The following is a 26,253-nucleotide window of genomic DNA, read 5'->3' as shown; positions in this document are numbered from 1 at the left end:
TTATGTTTGAGGGTGGAATTCTTGAATAGGTACAATCTTTCTTTATATCACAAAGAGTTTTCCTTCCAACAAAACTTATCTGAACTACTATGAGCATTTTACAATTATTGAAAGAGATTTCATGTAGCCATATCATTCCATCATTATGCTTTGGCTTCTTCAACCCACTCTACTTGTAATATTGAAATGGCACACAATAATACCTCATCCCTATCATCCTTCCTAGATAACGCATTAAATACTATATTCTCCTTCCCTTTTCTTATAGATAATCTCAAAGTCATAACCCAACATCTTAGTGACCCAATTTTGTTTCTCCTTAGAGAATAACCATTTATCTAGAAAATATTTTAGGTTATCATGATTTGTCTTAACTTTGAAGTGTCTACCCATCAAATATGGCCTCCATTGTCTCACTACATGATGAATAGCCAACAATTACTTCTCATAAATGGTTTTGAAGTGATTTGTAAACTTCAGCTGATTGCTTTCAAAAGCAATAGGCCCAACTTCTTACATGGGAATTCTTCCTATACCATTTCCTAAAAAATCACACTCCACAACAAGAAAAAACGAAAATCATGTCTATGAGAATTACCAGCATAAATGCTTTATGAATCATGTCCTTGTATCATCAACTTGCATATCATGCAATGATGTTATGATCAGCTCTATAAGAGGTATATGTGCAGTTTGCTATTCTTTAACCCAATGACAACTTTTGGGGCTGAACTTGCTCTAGATACAACAACAAAGATATTTTATTGTGCTACCTTTCATCATCTTCAATCTCATTTAGGATCACCTCTAGGAATACCCTCTTGGATTTACATTGAGCCCAATGTGCAAGAGAGCTTATCCACTATCCTTCATTGGCATTTAACCCTCCATAATCTAAAAATGAACTTTGGTATTATTTTCCTAATGACAAGCCATAGCCTTGAAAGTGAAACATGTTATAGGATTTTGGAGCAATAGCCTAAAGACTTAGCATGGCCCTTTTCTGAGTTATCACCATAGCAATAGTTTTGCATCCCTTTGCACTCAACTTGAGGTATCGTCTTGGCAACACATGATATCTTTTCTATACTACACCTCGCAATCTAGCATCCTTAGGTATTGACTAGGTGATAACTTGCTTATGTGTCTCACTATTACGACTTCCATGGGCTATAAGTATAAAGTTTGAACTTAAAAAGAGGTCCCTTTTTTAAAATTTGCATAGTTTTTCAATACGAATCCAAATATGGAAGCTCTTTATCTCCCAAAGGCAATACCTTCTTTTCCACCACAATCTAAGTCCTTTCCTTCCAGGGTATTACAATAGTTGGCCTCTTGTCTAGCAATCACATGTCTCTCAACCTTTTAATGTCCTTCAGAAGCAACAACTTGTCTCCATGTCTAAGATATTGCCTAGGCAATACTTTGTATCACATTGGCAATAGCTTGTGGAAACAACACATTCACTACACTTGGTACTTGTACCAAGGTTAAACAAGGTCTCAACCCAAACCCCCTTTAATAAAGTGGTAATCAAAGAAATTGGTCCATCACAATTCCACAACAAAATTGGGTCCTCCTACGCCATGTTGCCATATTTATCTTGCCTGCCTCAAAATAACCCCTAAGTAGCAAATTTTGTCCACTCGATACAAATTATGTCACCCTCTATAGGATCATACATCTTTTCAATGGCCCTAAAGAACTCTACCTTCACCTCAACATCATGTATGGGTGTAACTCTACCAAGCCTTTCCTTGTACCACTTGGGGTTCAATGCATAGGCCTCATTTGATCAAGCACAATATCAATGCACTCATACACCTCTCCAAGGCTAGGTGCATTGGCATCCCCATATCTAATGACTTGGAAAATTAGAGTAACGAAGGACATTATATATTTTGCATCACCCCAAAAAACATCACTCTTCACTACATCCTTCACCCTCTTCCCCTACTCTATTTTGGACTTGACCCACCAATTCCATTTGGTTGTCATAACCATTAGTTGCAATGCCTCTTGCGACTCAAGCATTCTCACCAAGAGAATGAAATAGGATGCATATCTAGTCTCGACAAGTTTCAAGAATTCCTTCTTAAAGAAGCTCTTGAGTGCATGTGAAGTGTGGTGGTTGTAGATAAGCATTTGTACATCTCTAGCATCATTGACCATTGCTTTGATCCAATCAATTTTTCACATGTCCTTGAGTAAATTATTCATGCTATGTACACAAGGAGTCCACCAAATATGTCTATAAGCTAGATCAATTAATTTCCCTACAGCTTTGCACACATGGGCTGCATCTATCACTATTTGGACCACATGTTGTGGCCCAACCACCTCAATAGCAACCTTGAGGATCTGAATCTGAAAATCGACATCTTTGCAATGCCTTAAACAATCAACTACCTCAAGAAAATATGGCCCCTTTGTACATGTAACCACAAATATTGATGAGCGGACGATGCCTAATGTCTGTCCACCCATCCATGACTATACTGCATCTAGTTGCCATCCAACATTCCTTAATTTTCTCCATTAACACGTTTATCTTGGAATAGTTCTTCTCCAAGATTGTGGTCCTTAATTTTGTCTCCCCTAGTGGCACATATGATGGTCTTGCCCATGCTATCATTGTCATCGCCTCCTTATAATAAAAAGATTGAACCACATGGAATGGTATGCCATTGGTAAACAAGAATTTTCCAATGGCATCATGTACATCATCCCTCATCTACGAGTTGAATTGGGTTAGGAGCATCACTTCTTGACCTATGTTTCCCCCTAGCCACTACTACATGGATCAAAGGACCCTTTAGTAAAAGGTACCAATATTGTGGAGGGGCAATTTGTACTTGCCATGGAACTAGTGGTTTGGGTTTCACTACCATGATCACCCTTCTTAGTCTCAGCCTCAAAGTGCATAATTGGATTCAATTTCACTTTGAGATTGAACCTCAACCTCATCATCACTCATGCCATGAGAACTCATTGTGACACTACAATAAACAATACAAAATTTATAAGTTTATAATTTTAAAACTCAAACTCAAATTATGCAAGCATCATAATGCAAAGAACTAAGACACAAATATTTTCTTTTCTTTTTCTTATTTCAAGTTGCATGAAGCATAGAAGCAAAGGATACACAAATAAAAATCTTTGATCTTAATTTTTGTCAACCAAGGATTTCACTTTTGGTTTTCTTACTCTAGGTTCCACGAAGTGCAGAAGCAGAGGATACACAAAAGTTCATCCTAGTTTGACAATTAAACTACTAATTTCAATTTGTAAAACAATAAACTACACTTGAATAACAATAAATAAAAAGTATGAAAGCCATGTCTATGAATATGATTTTTTTTTTCAAATTTCAATGTTGAATATAGATGACAATATGCACTTGCAACCATGCCTATAAAATTATGAATAAAATTAAAATATGAATAGGATAATGAATCTAACAAAAAAAAATTAAAAAAATCATAAACAATCATAGAATCCTACCTTATGCTTGAAAAATCCTTCCAACTTTATGTAGAATCCCTCCTCTTCCTCTTCTTCTTGCTCCTTCTCCCCCCTCTTGCACTTGCAGCACTTCACTCTCACTCTTTCACTCACTCCTTTGCTTCTTTTCAACCTTGCTGAAATGAATGTGTAAAAATGAAGATTATGGGGTGATTTATAGGGATTGGAAAGCATTGGCGAGGTCGATTGGTCATTAGGTTTGGGGCTTGAGCAGCAATTTCAAAAAAAAAAAAAATCACTTTTTTCCTTTGACCGCTACAAAAGACACCTAGGCATGCCCATGTCAATCGAGGGACTCCTATGAGTCTCCAAGCCGAGGGAGCTCGTGTGACAACGGGGCGTCTCCCCTGCATCCCCACATCCCAAAAACGTCCTCGTCGCGGAGATGTGAGGAATTTTGTTTTTTGTGGGGGTGGTGGTCGTCATTGAATGCTTACTCACATCGTCTATAAGCCAGTCCAAGTGAGGTGTATTTTTCACTTATTGTTCAACAAAACCAAACACCTAAAATCTAGTGGATCATGTATAGGTCATTAAATCTGTCTGAGTGGGTGGTAACACAACCAACAAATTCAACATGAAATAAACTCATAGGACAACACGGTTAAAGTACATATTGCTATAAGATGTCCACGACATGCCAAAATTTAGTCTAATAAAGGAGTCATCTTTTATTGCAACACGCATAGCTTGTCCTTTTCATCCTGAGATGATAATCATTCTAATAAATCCTACAACAATTTCAATAGATAAATTTATTGCTCATACTAGAAAGACAAAAGTTAGGGAACATACTCTATGAATAACAACCAACCATATTGTAGGACCTAGCCAACTTTCACTAGTAGCATGCAAGTTATTGTTGTTCTAAGATCTCATTATGCACTGAAATTTTTTGGCATGTCTTGTTCTCTTTATATACTGTATTAATCTATGTTATTAGCATCTTATTATATGTTTTGTGCATTTCAATGACTTGTAGATGTGATGAGTTTTGCAAGATATGATGATGTTCCTTTACGACCTTATGTGTGAAAGAAGTTTACTGGTTGTATCTCTTGAAGGTATATGTGAATGGATGTATAGTGTATCCATAAGAAGGATTTGTATTAATGAATGAAATTGCTCTTATTTAAGTGTTGTGGGTTGTAGTGGAAAGAGAATAGTGAAAGAAAAAACTTATTATTAGTAACCAGATGTGGTTATTACAATATCTAGCTCCTAAGCCACAAGTTTATAGTTACCTGGAAGGAGATAATGTAACTTCAACCATGTATATAATTACTCTATTTATAATAAAACTAAATCATTATGGTTTGGAGTCTGGACCAGCTTTGCAACCTGTAACATCCTTTGAATGCCCTTTTAGCTGGTGCAGTATAGTTGGTGGTTCAGTAACTGTGCAGACTACTAATCTTCCATCAGATACACCATAGGCTAGCAAGTCCGATCTCAAGTGCCCAAATTTTACCACAGTCACAGCTGATAAAAACTCAAGTTAGTAAAATATTGTCACAACCAAAATCAGTGAATCCATAAATGATGCGTATGTATTTTATTTTCAAAACAATAAGTCTCAATCGGAAGGGTCTTCATGGCAGCCTATTAGCATATTATGAGAATAAAAGGACCCATATTTTCTGTCGAAACAACTACCTGCACCCTTGCAACAGTCAAAAATACAGTGCATGCCAACAAATGAATAGCCCGGTTCTTTAAGTATCTGTGGATAATCTACTGCACTTGTAGTGGAGCTGAAACTTGTACGCTGACTGCCTTCAAAATTCAAACCATGCATATCCTGCAAAGAAGAAAACATGATGCAGAATTCAGACCTCTGTGTACATGTATGCAACCGTGCCTTCCAAAAAAAAACTATTTACAAACAATTATGAACATTTAACCATTCATGCTAGTTCTAAGTTCTGATGACTTAAAACGCTTTTCTCTTGCAATATTTTCCATCATCTATTTACGTTTGAGTCTTTGACAGGATATTTTATGCATTCCACTAGTAGAAAATTAGCATGCCCACCAAAATTTACATCTGCATTTCTACCGCAAGAATGCCAGGATGATTGTTATTAATACCTTGATTGAATTCCAGCTGTCCCTTTCATAACCAAGTGATAGAGGACCAGGAGACGATACCCAATGGCTGCCATCTCATTATTTTACATGCATAATGGAACATAAATAAGACAATTAGCAATAACTTCACTTCGAAAAAGACAAAACCAATTTAGAGATTTAGCCATAACTAGAAAGATTGGAAAAGTGTCATCTGGAAGCATGTTTTATAAATCAATTCGACCAATTCAACTAGAGATCTTCATTGTATCGCTTAGACAAGACTTTTTCTATTGCCATGTAACCCAATTAAAATTATACAATATTTTGTGCAACTTTCTGATTCATTTATATTTTTCTGAATTTTGAAAACCAAACCCAAACTGGAAGAGCAAAAAAAATTGAAAACAAATGAGTGGAAACACTTTAGCAAAACCTCAATTGTTGATGCATCATTTGATATGATCAATCTCATTAATTACAATTGCTGGAATAAACCCTAGATTATTTGAAATACTCAGGTCTGAATTGATTAGATTCTACTTGAAAATTTCTCTGATTAAACATTTTTTTTTATTTTTCTCAGATGCAAACATGTTTATTGCTGTTATTTTGAGGTCTTATTAAGTTTATGAAGGTTTTAGAGTTTCTTATGATAGTGCAATCTCTATGAATAAATTTCAAAAACAAGTAGTTTTTGTCTCTTTTTCAACATTTTTTAATGTTTTTTAAAATCCGATTTTTTCCCCTTTAAATCCCATTTTTTCCCAAAATTCTTGTTCTTTTAGTTTGCCAATTTTTTCCCCAAAAGATTTTTGGGGCTATGGGTAAAAGTGCAACAATATTGAAGATGATGAAATAGGGTGAGAGACACCACACAAAAGATGCCACATTCAGATGTTAGAGTATTCACAAATTAAATGGATAAATGATTTTATGACAAAGGAGAGGAGGAATGGTGTACATAGAGCTAATGAAAAGACCAATTTGGAAATTAAATGCATAGTTGTTATTCCAGGATAAGAGTCATACTGCCAATACAAGTTTGGGATGATTGTACATGTTTATCATTTCTCATTGTCAAAGACTGTCTTTTTGAGTATTAATTGATTAATAAATTACATATATCCCACTTTGGTATTTCACTTCATGTCAAATTGTAGTATTCCCTTCTTAAATGGGATTTAATAATAAAATAATAAAAAAATTTAAAAAAACATATATAATATAATTTAATAATTATAAAATAGAAATAAATGACCAAAGGGCATGAAATAGAGATTTCTGAATTTCGGTTGGTCATTGTATCTATGAACTTATAGAGTTCACAGTCTTAAGGACATTCAGATATATTTATCAGAATTGCTTCTACAAATAATATGTTATACAGTAAATAATATATATTATTCCATTATATTTTCTAATGATTCATTTGAAGACATCATATCCTAATATATTAAATCATTGCTGCAGTTTAATAATAATACAGTAGTATTAATTGGTGCATTATTCCTTTATGTTGCCAGCCGACACTTCTATAAAGGAACCCCCATGTTTAGAGGGACAACTTCTGACAATTTCTGACACCAATAGATTTATCTGGCTTTTCTTCTAACTACCGTACAAGTTCTAAAGAGAAAATATCACTATGTCATGCCTTGACAAGTTAATCACAGCCTTATCGAGATCGCTAAGATAATTTAGACATTTAAATAATGATGAATTAAGAAACATTGGCAACAATAATTAAAGACATGAAATTAAAATTAAAAAGGAACTCAAGACCAGAGATCAAGGGTGAAGAGTTAGGGACTCAAGATCAGCGATCAAGGGTGAAGAGTTAGGGACTCAAAATCAACGACCAAGGGTGGAGGGTTAAGGAAACATTTGTGGAAGGTTGTGACTCTCTCGATAAGCTATAAAAGGGAAATCAACTCATTTGAAATGGAGCATCAATTAAGCAATAAAATAGGAAATAACCATCTGATCTATAATCAGAAAATAAGACAAAAATGAGAGATCAGATCTGACATTGATAACCAATTCAGGCATACAACAGTTTGGTATTGTATCTGTGATTTGGTATGGGTTTTCTTGTGATATATACAGCATAATGAATACTATTAGCATCTGCATACTACTGACTAATAACATAACGCTGCTTATGATTACTTAATATAGCATAATGAATGTTATTTCTATCTGTTCATTACTGATCCATATTATGTTATTGCTTATGACTGTTTAATATATAAAGGTATAGGATACGTGATATAATATAGGATGCTCTATATATTCTGTCTGATTATTATAACCGGCCATGCTAGGGGAAATAAGGTGTTACAAGGAGGGGAACGGTGATGCGGTACTCTTCTAAGTACGCCACCTCATGGTGGTGACTGAATGATCCCATGAGGCCAAGGGGGTACAAGGGGTACTACCTTTGGGCTTAAAAGAGATGGGCTTTTGTGGCACCCTATTATGAATACACCTCATCCCTCTATCATGATGAATTAATACACCAAGAAGTCCAATCATAGGAAGTGAGAGATGGATGGCAAGATGAAAGGGGAACGGGTATAGGACACCTCACTAGGTACACCACCTCATATGGATGGCACGGGCTGTTATGGAAAATCGATGTATTAAACAAAGGAGACGAAGACTCCTTAATAGATTTACACAGACGAGGTTTCTAGATGAAACAATTGTGAACAGAAGCTAGAATTAGAAACTACCTAAACTAACTAAGATGACCATTAAAGAAACATTACATTATTTTAATACCCTCCCTTAATGGTCGCCGTTCTAACTACCCTACAGAAGACATAAACAGCAGGTCTTTTGGTCACAAATGCATAGAAGGCTGCCCCCTTTTGGTCACGAATGAATAGAGAAAGTTGCCCCCTTCTCTTCATAACGCTCTGCAAAATGAGCCTCCTACTGAGACCCTCCCTAATTCTAAATGAAACAATCGTGTACAGAAGCCAAAATTAGAAAATACCTAAACTAAGATGACCATTAAAGAAACATTACATTATTTTAAGACCCTCCCTTAATGGTCATCGTTCTAACTACCCTACAAAAGACATAATCTGCACATCTTTTGGCCACAAATGCATAGAAGGCTGCCCCCTTTTGGTCACGAATGCATAGAGAAAGTTGTGTCCTCTTCAGAACGCTCTACAAAATGAGCTTGTTGTTGAGACCCTCCCTGATTTTGCATAACTTCTGGAAATGACCAAGAAAACCAAAACAAACTGAGATTCGTCCAACAAAACTGTCCCTCCCTATAGCCAAAGATACCGAGAACGGCTTCTCAAACTGAAACCATGTTTTTGAGGAGAAAATCGCCAAACTTGAACTTCTTCACAAAAACAGCCACAATTTTGTTCAAAAATTGCCAAGAACTTTTGTAGATGAGTACTGCTACCCAAAACATACTGCAAGAAACCACGATTTTTGTGGGAAAAATCGCCAAACCCTTGATGTGATGCTGAGATCACCCACAAAACAATTTATTTTTTTTGAGGAAAAAACTATAAAACCTTACAATATTTTTTTTTCTTAAAAAAATATAAAACCCAAGAACAATTCAGACACGATTTTTTAGGAAAAAAATCGATCAAAACAAAACACGATTATTAAGGAGAAAAATTGGCCAAAACCCATAAACGATTTTTAAGGAGAAAATTGCACAAAACCCAGAAACTGAAACATCAGAGAGTACCTGTCACAAAGTTCGAGACATGGATCAGCATCAGAGAAACGGGAATCGCCCAAAATCACCGAGTTTGGGCGATTCCCGAGTCGAGTTGCCCTCCCTGAGTTTGCCAGGCTCGGACGAGTCCATAGGGTCAAACTCGCCAAAATCGCCAACTCGGTGAAATCTCCCAAAATCGCCCAAAATCGTGAGTCCCAACGGCTGGACTCGGTCGGCGTCGGGCATAATGAAAGTCAAAAAAAAAACACAATTTAAAAGGTTTTTTATGATGTTTTTTTTTGGTTTATCATGCTATGCCCCTAAAAGTGAACTTCATTTCATTCATTTGGCAAAATAGGAGGAGAAAAGTGAGTTGTGAAGAGAAACAAGGGTTCATTGAAGAAAAACCAGCAAGGAGGAAGCTCAAGATTTCATCCATTCATCACATTGGAGCTGCATTGTACTTTGATTTGGTGCATCAAGAGTTGGAAAGGAAGAGTTTGCAGCTCATTTCAAGCTTGTTGTAAGAGGTAAATTTGATTTTTTGAGTTTTTTTTGTTTCTTGTAAGCAAATATTTCATTTTCTATTCATTTCATTTGAAAGTTTTACATTTTTTTCCAAAATCTTTTATATGTAGGGTTTATAAATTTATTTATTTTTAAAGTGGGGTTTGAAATTTTGATCAAACCCTACATTTCTTTTTAAAAAAATTTACAAACCCTACCTTAGTTTTTTTGAAAAAAATGTACAATGAGAATGAATGCACAAATTCTCAAATATTAATTTTTTTTTGTATTTGTAGTGTCTTATTGCAGCAACCTTCACTTTCTTATTTGCCTCAATTTTCACAAAACCATCATACAATGTCTTCATCTAGACCCCCACTTAGAAAGGACCTGTTGATGTGTATTTTGTACACGACCAAACACAAAATAAAATACCTAAAAGGTACCTTATCCTCTCTTGAACAAAGTTCCCGACTGCTGAAGATCTCGCCGAAGGATCAGTCAAGGCAACTCCAAGGTTCTGCTTTGTAGGATCTCTACTCGTGGATAAGCTCTTCGCGGTATGATGTGATTTTGCTGGAATCACAAGGGGACTTACACTCAATGACCTAAACATCTGATTTGCTAGAATCACAAGTCCTATTAACTAACTGGAAGACAAACAAATGACAAAAGATGCAGGGTTCAGGACATCTACTCTACTACTTAGAATGCGAGAAAATGGATGAATGACTAGGTGGAGTCCTACTGGGCTGGGTCTCACCATCAAGTTGAACAATTCAACACCAACTCAGTGCGATCTTCTAAGGGATGCTTCCAATATGTTCAAATCGTACACCATCTGACAATGATCACCATTCAAGATAATGTATGAACAATAGACGTGTAAAGACTTCAGATTAAGCTCATTTTATGCCAGTTGACCACGCAGGGCGCACTTACCATCAGTAAGAGGCTAGTGGTATGGACTAGACAGATTCCACACAGGTGCATTCAACAATTTTCTTCACTCAATTTAATCATCTATCATCAAAAATGAAGATTCAACAAGAGACCATGCACATTGCAAAGAAACAACATATTCCACCATATCTTCAATGAAAAGAAGTCTTTACAATTAAGGCAACAATGTCTTGCCTTCTCTTCTTAATCTACTCTAATTGCTATTCTACTATTCTGGCCTCTATTACTAACTATTAACTATTAGCTATCATTGACCAACTATTAGCCTTTACAAATGAGGAGCCAGGGCTTATATAGCGCCCTCAATACAATTCAATGGCTCAGATCACTTTGAGATCAATGGCTGAGAATTTACAATGAAACCCTAATTAGGGTTTGTTATAACAAACTTAATTCTGACCAATGAAATAATTGCATTATTTGGACACATGTCCTCTGGAATATTCGACCAATGGATAGCCGGGGTAGGTACATCGAAGTTAGTGCCATTTTTTATGAGTCAGGTACATTGAATCTGGACATGTTGAAGTGGACCAACCCGACTGGAGGAGTGATGACGGGGACGCCACCTTGTCCGACACTTGATTGATGTTCAATTTGGTGATGCTGAGAAGTTAACTTTAGTTAACTCTTCTGAAACTGTCTACTTCTCCAACGGACCCTCGCTCTAACCTCCTTTCTCTTTGATGTGCAGGATGGATGATGTACCTTTCCTTGGAATGTTGGACTGGAAGAGGTCGTCCTTGATGAGGCTGGGCTGGAGAAGGTCGTCCTTGTTGATGCTGGGCTAGAGAAGGTCGTCCTTGTCCTGGCCTAGTCTTCTTTCATCTACCAAAACAAACCAAAAGATGATTAAGGACACATGATAAATTCATTTCAACATAGCATTTTCAACTTAAATCATCAACAAAAAGATATTCACATCAAACTTGCCCAAGATTTTCTCCAAGAACAGACCCTATAAGAATTTCGCCCTGGACCCTTTGGAAGGGTCAGGAACGAAATTCCAACTTTAGCTCAAAATTCACATTTTTGAAGGTCAAACATCCTTCCAAGGCATTCCAAATAGCTTTTCTCACCCTAGTCCAGGCCTGACTTAGAACAAAATTTGAAGAAAAGGATGGTTTTAGTGATTTTCGCTCTGGACCCTTTGGAAGGGTCAAGAGTGATTTTCAAGTTTTGAGCATGTTCCTCCATCCTTTCAACTTCAATTCTCCTCCAAGACTAAGGACACATTGCCTCACTCCTATCTAGGCCATAAAAATCAAAATTTTAACTTGTCTTGCAAAGAAAGTAGGTGATCCTAGGATTTTCGCTCTGGACCCTTTGGAAGGATCAGGAGCGAAATCCTTGGTTTGGGCTAATTTCCATCATTTTTCAACACCAACTTCAAAAGGCAAGAACATGTCTCCTCGCACCCATCCAAGCCATGAAAACCTAACGTTTGACTAGACTTGCAAGGAAAATAGGTGGTTTTAAGATTTTCGGTCTGGACCCTTTGGAAGGGTCAGGAGCGAAAATCACTTTTTGGCTCAATTCCTTCAAGTTTGATAATCATTGTTAAGTTAAAGTCGTTCCTGAGGACCTCTCCCATCAAAACTCGCCCTAGTCAACACTTGGCTTAGCACAAAATTGGGAAAAAAGGTGATTTAGAGAAAATTCGCTCTGGACCCTTTGGAAGGGTCAGAGGCAAATTTCTTAATTTAGGCTTATTCCTCCATCATTTCAAGTTGCATTCACCTCAAAAGGCTAGAAAACACTTCTCCTCTCACGTCCAACCCAAGTTTAACTTGATTTTGCAAGGCAAAATAGGTGATTGAAGGAATTTCGCCTTGGACCCTTTGGAAGGGTCAAGAGCGATTTTGATCATTTGGCCTAAAATCATCATTCCTGGAGACAACAATCAACTCAAGGGCAATCTTAAGGTCATCTTTCACCTTGGTCTAGGCATAGCTTAGCATAAATTTGAAAGGAATAGGTAGATTTTAGAATTTTCGCTCTGGACCCTTTGGAAGGGTCAGGAGCGAAAATCTTGTTTTAGGGCTATTTTGCCATCCTTTCAACTTCAAATCTCCTCCAAGGTATAGAACATCTTGTCTCACTCCTCTCCAAGGTATTAAAACCAAAATCTTGTCTTGATTTGCAAGGAAAAAGGGGAATCTTAGAAATTTCACTCTGGACCCTTTGGAAGGGTCAGGAGCGAAATTTTCATTAGGCTTCAAAATTTGCATTCTTGGCCACCAAAATCCACTCTAAGGCATTCCAAATGCCTTCTCACACCCTTGTCCAAGCTTGGCTTTGCTCAAAATTTGGAAAAAAAGATGATTTTAAGGATTTTCGCTCTAGACCCTTTGGAAGGGTCAAGAGCGAAAATCACTTCTAGGCTCAATTCCTTCATCTTTCATGGTTTATAGCAAATGAAAGTGAGTCTTAGGGGCAACTTCATCTTGATTCTACCTTATCCCACACTTGATCTAGCAAAACTTGATAGCCAAAAGATGTTTTGAGAAAATTCGCTATGGACCCTTTGGAAGGGTCAGGAGCGAAATTTTCATTCTTGACCAAAAATCATTATTTTTTCAACTTGAAACTTCTTTGCAAGGTAGGATTTCATCTTTCATTGCCCTAGGAACAGGGTTTCATGTCCAAGAAAGGTCAGAAAGTAGTCTAATAAGGAATTTCGCTCTGGACCCTTTGGAAGGGTCAGGAGTGAAATTTCCTTTCCTGGCTAGAATCCTTCATTTTCATAACTTCCAAACATTCTCAAAGCCTAAATCATGCTCATTCTTCTTCTCATCATGTCTTGGACACCAAAATTTGGCCAAATAAGGCAAGAAATATCTCTTAGAGAGATTTTCGCTCTGGACCCTTTGGAAGGGTCAGGAGCAAAAATCTTGACTTAGGCTAGATCCTTCATTTCTCCCTTTTAAAACGACCTCAAGAGGCAAAGACAAGTTATTTTTCTTCCATCCATGTCATAACAAATCAAAAACTTGACCTTTTTCAATGCAAAAATATGAGTTTTTAGGAATTTTGCTCTAGACCCTTTGGAAGGGTCAGGAGCGAAATTTCCCTTTTGGTCCAAAATCCTTCATTTCTCAACGCTTTCAAACACTTCAAAGGCAACAAGAATGTCCATCCTTCCCTCCAAGATACCCTGCAAATCAAAAATTAGTCAAACTTAGGAGGAAATGAGCTTTAAAAATATTTTCGCTCTGGACCCTTTGGAAGGGTCAAGAGCGAAATTCTCCTTTAGGCCAAAATCTTGTTCTTCAAAATCAATCAAACTCCCTCTCAAGGCAAAAACATACCCATTCATCTCCCATCAAGCCAACACCTAGCCAAAATAACGAGGAAAACAAGAGTTATAAGGATTTTCGCTCTGGACCCTTTGGAAGGGTCAGGAGCGAAAATCATGTTTTGAGCTTGATTCTTGACATTTCCAACTCCAATCCTCTTTGAGAGGCAAACATAGATCCTTTCTCTTGCATCTCCACCAAGATCCTGACTTTGGCTAGAGGGAAAATGAGTGCTTTCAAGAATTTCGCTTTGGACCCTTTGGAAGGGTCAGGAGCGAAATTCACTTTTTAGGCTAGAATCCTTCATTTTTTCACCTCTAATCCTCTCTAGAAGGTAACTAACATCATTCTTCACCCAAGGGACAAGGTTTGGATGCCAAACAAGGTAGCAAAAGAGGTTTATAGTGAATTTCGCTCTGGACCCTTTGGAAGGGTTAGGAGCGAAAATCATCCTTGGACATCAAATCCTGACTTCATTTTCACATTTCCTCATTCAAACAAGTGTTTTTATCTTCATTCAAGCCTGGGAATGCGTTAGTTCTAGGTTTTGGTCAAAGTAGAATGTCTTATGGAGAATTTCGCTTTGGACCCTTTGGAAGGGTCAAGAGCGAAATTTGACATTTTGGACTCTCCGTCAGGATCATTTTATAGAATATAACATTTAAGTATAAGTTCTTATACTTTTAAGTTATATTCCATATATACTTTCAGGATGTTTGAGAGTGGTTTCGGACCTCCAGGAGTTATATTGCAAAATCTAGTTTTTGGAGGATTCTTCAGTTTTCCAGACTTAGTCAAATTTCAGGATCAAGACATTCCAGACTTAGCCAAATTTCAGGATCAGGACATTCCAGACTTAGCCAAATTTCAACGCATTTGAAGATCAGGACGACATTTCAGACTTCATCACTCACCAACTCGACCTAGCTCGGACCTTCAAGAATGATATCCACTCACAAAGCAAGACACAATTAGCAACGAGAGCAAAACCAAGCCCTAAGGAAGACTCTCAAAGAAACCCTAATTCTGGGGCCCTGTGGACTCACCCTGGCTCAAGCAAAGCCTGTAATCCAACGATCCCTCGACAACACTCATCCTGCAAAGGCTAACAGCGAAAACCCTAAAAGACCTAGAAAACAAACCCTAGAAAGCAAAAAGAAGGGGTCCCCATTTGCAATGGGGCGATGTGTGAATACGTCACAACAGGACCCCACTTGGAAATTTCATGAAGATTTTCCTAGGCAAAAAAAAGGGCAGACAAAGTGTATGCTTTGCAAAACAATATTCCATGGAGGCATTTATAGATTGAAATACCATCTGCTGGTGTACGTGGTCATGATGTCGAGCGATGCCCAAAAGCAACTATTGAGGCTACACACGAGTGCTATGTAATGGTTGAAGCACTTACCATATGCCCTTATTGGCAAGAAATGGTTGATGCCCTTACCATATGCGGAGCGGGGTTCAAAGCCCCTTCTAATCTAATTTAAGGGGACCAATTTTAACTGAATTGGTGCATGATGTGAAGAGGGAATTAGCTGATCAACGCCGAATATGTTGTACTAAAGGTTGCACCATCATGACTGATGGTTGGACGGATAGGAGAAATAGAACTCTCCTTAATTTTCTCGTTTCTTCCGCAGGTGATTGATTAATTTTAATTTCATTTAGTCATTAATTTTTTATTTTTCATTTAATGATTTATTGAATGGTCATTGATCTTGCTTTATTTTTTATTTTAGGGGGCATTGTTTTCATCAAGTCCATTGATGCCTCCGCACATTGCAAAAATGCCACATTCCTGTGTGAGAAAATAGAGAAGGTGATCGATGAGGTGGGTGAGGAGAACGTGATGCAGGTAGTCACCGACAATACAGCAAATTATGTTGTTGCAGGTAAAGTTTTTATTACAAACTAATTTTGTTTGCAAATTAATTACTATTTTGTAACTTCATTAATTACAATGCAACAAATTATGTTGTAGGTAAACTTTTGATGGAGAGGCACCCATCTATAGTTTGGACTCCATGTATCGCCCATTGCATTGACCTCATGTTGGAGGATATTGGAGAACTCCCATGGGTTAAGAGATGTGTGGAAAGGGCGAGAAATATTTGCAAATTTATATACAATCATTCATGGGTGTTAGCTCTTATGAGACAATACACAAAGCAGAGGGAGTTAGCTCGTCCTAGAATAACCAAATTTGGCACTAACTTCATTACATTACAGTCCATGCTTCGTTGTAAGGTGGCCTTGAGACGTATGGTTGTTGGTGAGGAGTGGTCTTCCTCTTCCTATGCTGCTACCCCTGCAGGGACAAATATGGCAGATTGCATTTTTGATGAGGGAGGCTTTTGGAGTCCTTGTGATGAGATTGTGAAGGTATTTTTTTTATAAATTCTACAATTTAAGTTTTTGTTTTATAATTTATTCATCATTTTCTCTTATTTGCTCATTTTTTTAAATTACCTAATATTTGCAATTTTGTAGTTTGTTAAGCCCTTGGTGGTTCTCCTGCGAGTTGCGGATGGAGAAAAGCCTACAATGGGCTACATATTTGAGGGCATGGATAGGGTCAAGGAGGCCATCAAATCCGTCTATGGAGGAGATGAGAGCAGGTATCGTCCCATTTGGGAAATCATTGATAGGAGATGGCATAACCAGCTTCACAGGCCCATCCATGCAACAGCATATTACCTGAATCCGGCATTCCATTTCAGCCCTACTTTCAAGGCTGATGGGGAGGTTCTTAGTGGGCTGTACTCAATTATGGAGAGGATGGCACCTGGTGGTTGTTCTCAGACCGAACTTATGCGAGAGATACAGTTGTTTTCCAATGCTCAAGGGGAGAACTTCTCTCGTCCTATCTGCAAAGAAAGTAGGACATCTATGATGCCAGGTAAATATTTAAAATACATTCTAAGGAATAATTTTAATTTTATTATATATTGTTAAATAAGAGTCCACTGATTTTTTTTATTTTTCTCATTTCAAATTCAGATAATTGGAGTTTTTTTGGCCCAAAGATACCAAATCTTCAGAAGTTGGCCATTCGCATTTTGAGCCAACCATGCAGTGCATCTAGTTGTGAGCGCAATTGGAGTATGTTTGAGCACATACACTCCAAGAGGCGCAATAGATTGTCTATGGAGAGGATGAACGATCTTGTCTTTGCTCACCACAACCTCCACCTCAAAATGAAAAGGAATGCATCAGCTGACAACTCCCCTATTATTCTAGCTGAGGTCGCTCCTCAAGTCAAGTGGGCCACTAAGACAAAACCTATCTTTAGTGACGACGACATTGATTGGGTCGACCAAGCAGATGCAGAGGCTGAGGCTATAGCCATGGCAGAGGAGGAGCAGAGCCAGAGGCAGACAGTGACACAGGTATTCCTGATGTTAGTGAGGGTGGCATGGTGTCATGGGGAAAGGCTATGGTTGCCGAGTCATCCAAGACCTACCTTAGATGCCTTCAAAGGGGGCCGAGGCCTGGGGATGCAGGCTCCTCTAAGCCATAGGCTTGTAGTTGTTTTTACTTTTGGTATTTGTATGGAACATTTTGATTTGAACATATGATGACGTGGATTTTTTATTCCATGAGTTTTGTAATATTGTATACATTTGACAATATTTATATATTTATGTTTGTTATTTCCTTCAACTACAATTTGCGTTTATGCTTATGTGATTGATGTATACTTGTGTATGTAATCAAATTAGCTTCTATTTAATGATGTTATTGTGTCTTTAAGGTGTATTTAATAAAGGGTGAATGAAACAAGTTTTAAATCCTTAAAAATCTCTAAATTTCTTGAGTTTTAAAACCCTTCCAATAACTTTTAAGGAGAAAAATCATAAAAACCCACCACTAATTTTTATGGAGAAAAATTCGAAAAACCAACACTAATTTTTTATGGACAAAAATTAGAAAACCCATAAAACTAGAAAGCCCTCCCGACCTGCGGAAACCCTAACCAAGGCATACAGGACCAAACACAAAGCCAAAAAGAACTCGAAGGACTTTGTGCAGGTTGCGAGTTCTAAGAAAAAACTGTGGACAGAAGAGCCCAAAAATCCACATAAGGGTGCCTTGATGCATCTGTAAAACACGGCCTTTGCCAAAAAACACGGCATAGAATTCCAGAGAACGACTCACAAAACCTTCTCTCGGGCAGAAAAAATAAAACTCGAACAAAGAAACTGCGTAAAAAAACCCATCGCGAGCAGACAAAAGGAGGGTCGTCACACACAGCATGAAAACCTATTGCGAAAAACCAGAGGTAAAAAAACCTGTCATGAAAATCAGAAGGGTCGATACAAGATCCGGTTCATCCAAAAAACCACTCAATTTGGTGAAAACGACGCCCAGAAAAGGAAGAAAACTAGATGAAATTGAAGATGCAAACCGCACGCAAGCTCTACAGAGAAAAACCAATGCCTCAAATTCCCACGAAAAACCCTTGCCTCCAAGCCACAAACCAACAGACATGGGTTTGCAAACAAAAGCCCACAAACACAAAAATCGGCGCTGAAACAAATTCCAACGAATTTTTTATTTTCATAAAAAATCAAAGAACAAATTTCTAGAAAAAATTCCAGATCAAAAGAGGCTTGATTTTTTCTTAAAAAATTTGCCAAATTTTATGAAATCCCATCAACTCACTCTGATACCATGTTATGGTAAATCAATGTATTAAACAAAGGAGACGAAGGCTCCTTAAATAGATTTACAAAGACAATCTTTCTAAATGAAACAATCGTGAACAACAGCCAAAATTAGAAACTATCTAAACTAACTAAAATGACCGTTAAAGAAACATTACATTATTTTAATACGGGCCACATGAGGACAAGAGGGATGGTATATCCGCTCTTGGACCTAGGATAGGGGATCTCTAGGAGACCCTATTGAGTCACCTTATCCTAGCTCTCCTATGGTTGAGCTTCCTCAAACATATTTAAGATATCTTATGATTAAGTTGATATTTCTGCTATATGCTTCAATGATTTCTAACTAAAAAGATTTGCTTTATGAATTATTGTTGTAAATGGTTTCCTGACCTATTTTGCAGGGCCTCAACCAGGTGAAAGATATCTCTAGCCCTGCTCTTGCTCATTTGGAAATTGTGATCTAGGGCTAAATTAGGGCTTTGACAAATAGGGGACATTACACAAATATATGTGTTCTTTATTTTAAAGGTGTCCTAGCTTAAAAAGAATGCTACTGGATATAAAGATGCATCAATTTAACGAAGATGTTCAGAAATATTTACTGCAATAATTAGATAATGATCTTGTAGATATGCAGAAGATATTAATGACTGAACATAGTGCCCAGGAATATTTTAGCATCACAATGAATCAGTTGAGAAGTAAAGACATTTCAGAGTAAATGGACAAGTGGGCATATCTACAAAGTTCCAAGGAAGTAGACTATTCTTAATCACTATATTCTTGATGAACATTTGACAGTCCATGCAAGAAATAGCAGGTTCCTTAGCAAATATTTCCCGACATTTGTGAAAAAAAATACATTTAAATTTTCTTAGGGATTAGCACATCTTCAAAGCTTAAACCTTAGCACAAGTTGAAAATGACGAATATGAAGTTGCATGTTAAAAAGCTTTTTCTAATTCCCGGTTGACACATTTTAAGGACAAAGTTGATGATTATGAGCTATCTGGATAAATATTAATTCCAGAGGACTTTCAGTGTGCAAAAAGCCATTCTTTGTTTGGAATTGTTATGGGTTCTCAGCTTTCTACATGCATAATGAGTAATTACTTACATGAAGAGGTATGCACATCCTGCACTCTCTGTAGGAAATTTAGCATTATTTGACATTTCTTTCTTATCTGTACAGTAAGTTTTCAGAAACAAACCTAACTTGCAAATGGCCACCTTTTATGGTGCCTTTCCTATATTAATTGGGTCCATCTTGGCTTAGTTTTTGGAAAAATTATCTTACAGACTAATCAGAAAAGAAATATTGCATAGAAGTGATCTTGAGCAATATATACTCCTAGAGGACATATTCTATCGATATTTTACTCCTCCCCAAATGAGAGGACTTCCCCAAAAACTTGTCATTATCCAGTTGTTGAAAAAACTACCAATGTATATCACTGAACCATGCCTTGAAATTGGACACCTAAAGTGAGAACTAACATTTTTGCCCTACATCACATCAACCAGAAATCAATATAGAGGAACCATATATCAAAATTGTCCATGGCAAATGACATGGGGCTAGGGGAGAGTCCATAAGTGTCAGCAGAAATTGTTCAGTTTTTGTTGGTAGTCTTCAATTTATCGCTCTACTTCTGTTGAGAAACTTGTCAACCTCTTGCATTAGCAATAAGTTAAATCAAACTAAAATCAATATAGAGGGTCTTTCAAAATCATCCCATGCAATTGAAAAGAAGCAAGCAGACAATCCACAAATTTCACCAAACATTGAGCAGTCATTTTTGTAAGTCATTTGTTTCTTATCTCTGTTGATTTTCAGAAACCTTTTCCACCTCATGTCAGCACAAGTTAGCATCCATAATGCATTGAGGCCAGACATTTTAAAACATTGGACACAGATGAATCATGTTATATATGTAGCAGATAATCATATTCTCTGTGGTAATTTTTGATGATCTTAATTGATAGTCACACTTGAAAAAGCTCCTGAACAAAAATACATGACCACCTTGAATGTCAATGATATTTCTGCTGACCTGAAACCATACACCTCAAATAGAGGTGATGCTAACAACAATTAGATTCAAACAAGAAAAGTACTTGCCACCTCAAATTCTGATTGATTACCAGAATGAAACTGGGAACTAGTATGGCCTTTAAACTTGAAAAATAATTACTATACAACAGAAGGAATATTGATCTTCCCAGATACACTGAGAGATCCACAACATCAAAGTACTCACTGCCTTAAATTCTAATTAATTACTAAAACGAAACTAGGAACTAGTATGGCCTTTGAAATTGAAATGATTAAACACAGAAAATATTGATCTTCCCAGATACACTAAAAGATCCACTAAATATTATCTATATCAAGAAAGATTTTGGCTCATTAACACAAAATTTTTACTTCAAATCGTTACATAAACTACTAATAGAAAATAATGTTGATGAAAACAACTAACCTGTTCCCTGGTGTACTGGGCTGGCTTGTAAGTTGTAAGTGGTTTGAATTTTTTTGGTAATGGATGTAGTTACGGTATGCAACATAACCCTTTCCATTGCATTTCCAGTCCTTTGGACACAGAAAAATATTTTAGGAAACGGCTATCTTTTAAGCAAATGCATTAAAATATATTTTTACCATTTTCAGCTTTAAAGACATCATAGTTTCACAGTACAGAAACAAAAATTGACACAAAGTGTTTTCCAAAAGATTTACAACTTATATTCTCAGCATTATTTTGCATTCTGCCATAGTGATCCATTATAGAAGAAATGACAAAAGAACAAATAAATTGTGATCAAATAAACAATCATTAAAAAAGATGAAGGCTATTGCTATCTTGATTTTATCTTGTAACTCATTTAAGTATTAAATGCCATTTTGAGAAGCCATACCAGTGACTGATAGATTCTCTGGAACCAATCTTGAGAAGCAAAATTTCTAATATCAAATATATGACATATACACTAGATACATATATTTAAGATGGAATCCAGAGAGGACCAAGTCAAAAACCTAGAACATATTTAAACAAAATAACGTGTCTTTGGAATGTGGATGAAAATGATTAGAGCAAATAGGTTCAGACAGTGCTTATAAATGAGAATAAAAGTTTGTCTAGGGCACTTAACTCACGGTGGAAAGAGCATATCTGCTATTGTAGGGCCATATCAAGTGTCGATAAGGCAGAGTTACCACAATTTAAGATAAGGAGATTTGAAAAATATACAGTTTCCAGTAAAATATGTGTAAATGAGTTTATAAGGAGATCAGAGAATATACAGTTCTCAATATGACATATGGTTACATGAGTTTACAAGGAGAGTTAAGAATATACAGTTTTCAACAGACCATGTGTGTACATCAGTGTATATACATACATTTATGCATATTATGCAAGTAACTGGAAATTGAGACATGAACATTGTGAACAAGTTCAATAGCCTATCTTTCACTGTCAACTTTGGATAGCCTATCTTTCACTGCCAACTTTGGACAAATAGCAAGTGGAGCTATCACAAAACATAATGAAAATCAAACAAACATAGCAAATACTGATCTGTAACAACTTGAGATTCCAAGAATGATTCACCGACACAGATAAAATCTAATTGGATATTCCAAGAACAATCCCCACTAGAACGAACAAAATCTACTTATCTTAAAATTGATAATCAGTTATAAGATTTTGGAATAAGAAGTCTTTTTAACCCAATTCTTTATTGCAAAAACGATGGTAATGATAGTGTACTTGTTATCGTATATGTTGATGATTTTGCTATTACAAATTACAGAGACTGCAATTTAGCCGGTATAATAAGATTTGTGTGCAGCTTCTGAGAAATTAGATCAAAGCCTCCTACGTTATTGCCTAGGAGTTGAATTTGGGCAATCTGCTAATAGCATATTCATAGTTCAAATCAAATATGTCACAAGACTTTTAGAGCATTTTCGGATGGCAAATTGTAATATCTTCACACAAATACTGATCTGTAATCAACTTGAGATTCCAAGAATGATTCACCAACACAGATAAAATCTAATTGGATATTCCAAGAACAATCCACTAGAATGCATGGTGTAAACATGGGAGCGGGAGCGGGAGCGAGAGGAGTTTCCTGCGTAGGAGTTGCTGAAGATGGGGAAGACGATGCTGCGGATGAGGATGATTTCAACCCTCTCCTCCTATCACCTTCTATGCCGTCTGATGGGGCTCTTTGTGGCTCTTCTTTGCTGGAATGGTGGGTGGAGGAGTTTGGTACTGAGGAAGGAGTGGAGGCTGCGACAACGATGGAGGCGTTTTGGCAAGGGTTTTTTGTGGCCTCTGTTTTTGGTCATCAGGGGTGTGCGGTGGTTCCTGTCAATGGCCTCTTTTCTGCTCTTTCTTTGGTAGGGGGTGTTTTCCTGTTGGTGTTTGGGCAGATCTGGGACCCTGGCGGATCTCTTGTGGAGAGGCTCTTTGTGTTCTCTCCTCTCCTTTGTGCTGAGGATTTGTTGTTGTTCTGGCCTTTGGCGCTCTGGTTCTTCAAAGGAGCTTCCTTTTTCGGTTCTTCTCTGTTAGGCTACTCTCCTATGGAGGTGGAGAGTTGTCTTTGGTGTGAACCTTTAAGAGGGGTTTCTTGGCTCTTGCTCTCTTCCCCTCCTTGTCTATTAGAGGTGACCATATTTCCTATGGAGGTGGATTTTTGGTGGAGGGGAAAGGGCTGGTTTTTGCTTGTTGCTGGAGAGTGCTAGTTGTTGTCTTTCTGCTTCATTCTTCGTCCTGTAGAGATGGAGCTCTTTCCTATTGAGGTGGAGAGATGGAATGTTGGGGATTTTCAACTTTTGGTGCTCCTCTTGCAGAGTTGTCCTTGGTGTGAACCTTTGAGAGGGGTTTCTTGGCTCTTGCTTTCTTCCCCTCCTTGTCTGTTAGAGCTGACCATATTTCCTGTGGAGGTGGATATTTGGTGGAGGGGAAAGGGCTGGTTTTTGCTTGCTGCTGGAGAATGCTGGCTCTTGTCTTTCTGCTTCATTCTTCGTCCTGTAGAGGTGGAGCTCTTTCCTATTGAGGTGGAGAGATGGAATGTTGGGGATTTTCAACTTTTGGTGCTCCTCTTGATGCTGGCTATGGATGCCGGTTTCTTCTCTCTTGGGAGTCTCCTTGGGTGGGGCTAGAAGTTCTTTCTTCCAGACTCCCAGCTTGTCTCCTGCTCTGGTTCCTTTTTGTTGTTTCTTGGTTTGGCCTCCTTCCTTCTGGTTTTTGGGGTCTTTGTTCCCCCTTCTTCTAGTTGTGGGTTCCTGGTTTATCCTATAGGCAGGATGGTTGCTAATAGTTTTAAAGGGCATAGTCTGTCTTTTTGCTGTCTTTGGTTTGGGGAAAATCCTGTGTTTGGAGTTCTGAGCTCATCATTTAAGGTTGAGGGTGCCTGGAAAAACCCTTGGTTGCTGGTTTTGGGTTCCATTTTAAAACCCAGTTTGAAGGTTGAGGGAGCCTTTCAAAACCCCTACTGGCCAGATTCAAATTGTATGAATATCCGATGTAATTTGGTGTTGTTATTGAAGGTTAGGGGTACCTTTCAAAACCCTGATAGTTGGCTAAGGGTGCTTGGCATACCCTCGATTATTACTGTTTCGTGCTATAGTTTGGAGCTGTAGCTTTGTTGGGTGTGGCGTGACTATGCTGGTTGTTGCTGGTTTTAGTCATCTTTACTAGATTTTGGCTGTGGTTTTTCATAGTTTATTTCTTTTAGCAGCCTATTTTGTTGGGTTCTAGATCCCGGTAAAATCTATTGGGTTTCGGGTCCCTCCAAAACCTGTTGTATGGGGTTTCGGGTCCCCTCAAAACCTGTTTTTCCCCTAATCAAAAACAATCCACTAGAATGAACAAAATCTACTTATCTTAAAATTGATAAATATTTAAAAGATTATGGAATAAGCACTCTTTCTAACCCAATTCTTTATTGCAAAAACGATGGTAATGATAATGTAGTTCTTATTGTGTATGTTGATGATTTTGCTATTACAAATAGCACAGAGACTGCAATTTAGCCAGTATAATAAGATTTGTGTGCAGCTTTTGACAAGTTAGATCAAAGCCTCCTACATTATTGCCTACGAGTTGAATTTTGGCAATCTGATAATACCATCTTCATAGTTCAAATCAAATATGTCACAAGACTTTTTGAGCATTTTTGGATAGCAAATTGTAACATCTTCTCACCTCTGGAGGTTAGGCAGAAGTTGTCAACTTCCAATGATTCATCTCCAGTTAATGAATCACGCTACAAACAATTGGTGGGCAAACAATTGGTGGGCAGCTTGGTATCTCTTACAACCACTAGCAGATCTTTGTTTTGTTGTTAGCTATCTCTCTCGATTTTTGTCAAAACCGAGGCTCTCTTATTGAATAGTTGTAAGGTGAGTTTTGCGATATTGTAAAATTCCTCTTTAATTTTTATTCATAATGTGCATATCACTTTGCTGTGTGTCTTCGACACCAACAAGCTGTTTGAGCATTAAAAAAATCACATTATAACGGAGTTGCATAGTGATCTATGGAGGACGTTTTCTACAAAATTAGGCATCCATGCTGCATATCTAATACAAGCCTTGTGATCAAGGGTGCCATTAGAGTGTGTCTCTTGAAACCTGCAAAGTAGAGAAATCTTGAAGGGAAAAGATTACAGAGCTACTGATTCCTCAATGTGTCGATTTGATCAAAGCAATAGTGAAGTCGCGGACCTAGGAATCTATGACCCTATAAGATTATATTTCTTGGTTGTGATTGATGAGCACACAGTTATACCGAGAGGGGGGGTGAATTAATATAATGATAATATTTACTTTTTACAAACTTAATATCATATATAAAACTTGATTAATAATAATAGCATCATTTACTCAAAATTAATATTCATGCACAAGAGAAAAACACAATAACACCTAATATTTATGTGGAAAGCCTTACGGGAGAAAAACACGGCAAATTACTTGCTTATATAATAATCTCTTACAAATTTTGTAGGCTTAACCTACAAGAGGCACCAACCCCCCCATTCAATTCATGAGCACTTGCCACTAGAGGCACCAACCCCTCGTTCAAATTGTCTTCACAAGAGCTATAACTCTCTTCTTCAATCTCCTCCATTCAAATCTGCTATAAACTGATCATAAAACTCCCACAAAACCAATTACTATCCCCTTACAAATCTTCATATATTCTTGCTACCAAATCTGCATACATTCTTCTGTTATAGTTTCATTTATTCATACTTGTTGATGTGTTTTTTATACACAGAATACACAGAATACAATACCAAGGTATCTTATCCTCTCTTGAACAAAACCTCCTCAAATGCTGAACTAAGTGATCACTTGAGGTGACTCCAAGGTTCCAAATGTCAGTTCTTGACATGTGGATAAGTTCAATGGTTGATATGATATTGCTGGAATCACAAGGGGGACTTACGTTTGTACTTAAATTCTTGCTTGAATGCAGCTAGA

At 37.3% G+C, this 26,253-nt stretch overlaps 1 protein-coding gene across 1 annotated transcript in view; it reads right to left on the bottom strand.

Moving 5' to 3' along the window:
* Positions 1-26,253, bottom strand: part of LOC131029004 (uncharacterized) — a 143,854-nt gene that overhangs the window by 83,194 nt on the left and 34,407 nt on the right. Inside the window, exons 2-5 of the mRNA XM_057959384.2 lie at positions 21,230-21,339; positions 5,620-5,686; positions 5,185-5,329; positions 4,870-5,010 (exon numbers count right to left, since the gene is read on the bottom strand). Of these exons, the coding sequence (XP_057815367.2) occupies positions 4,870-5,010; positions 5,185-5,329; positions 5,620-5,686; positions 21,230-21,339 (463 nt within the window). The remainder of the gene's footprint in view (positions 1-4,869; positions 5,011-5,184; positions 5,330-5,619; positions 5,687-21,229; positions 21,340-26,253) is intronic.

The sequence above is a fragment of the Cryptomeria japonica genome, chromosome 1 (assembly GCF_030272615.1).
Source record: "Cryptomeria japonica chromosome 1, Sugi_1.0, whole genome shotgun sequence".
NCBI lineage: Eukaryota > Viridiplantae > Streptophyta > Pinopsida > Cupressales > Cupressaceae > Cryptomeria > Cryptomeria japonica.
The sequence above is the reverse complement of the archived record's forward strand: the minus strand, read 5'-3'. Positions and strand labels throughout refer to the sequence as shown.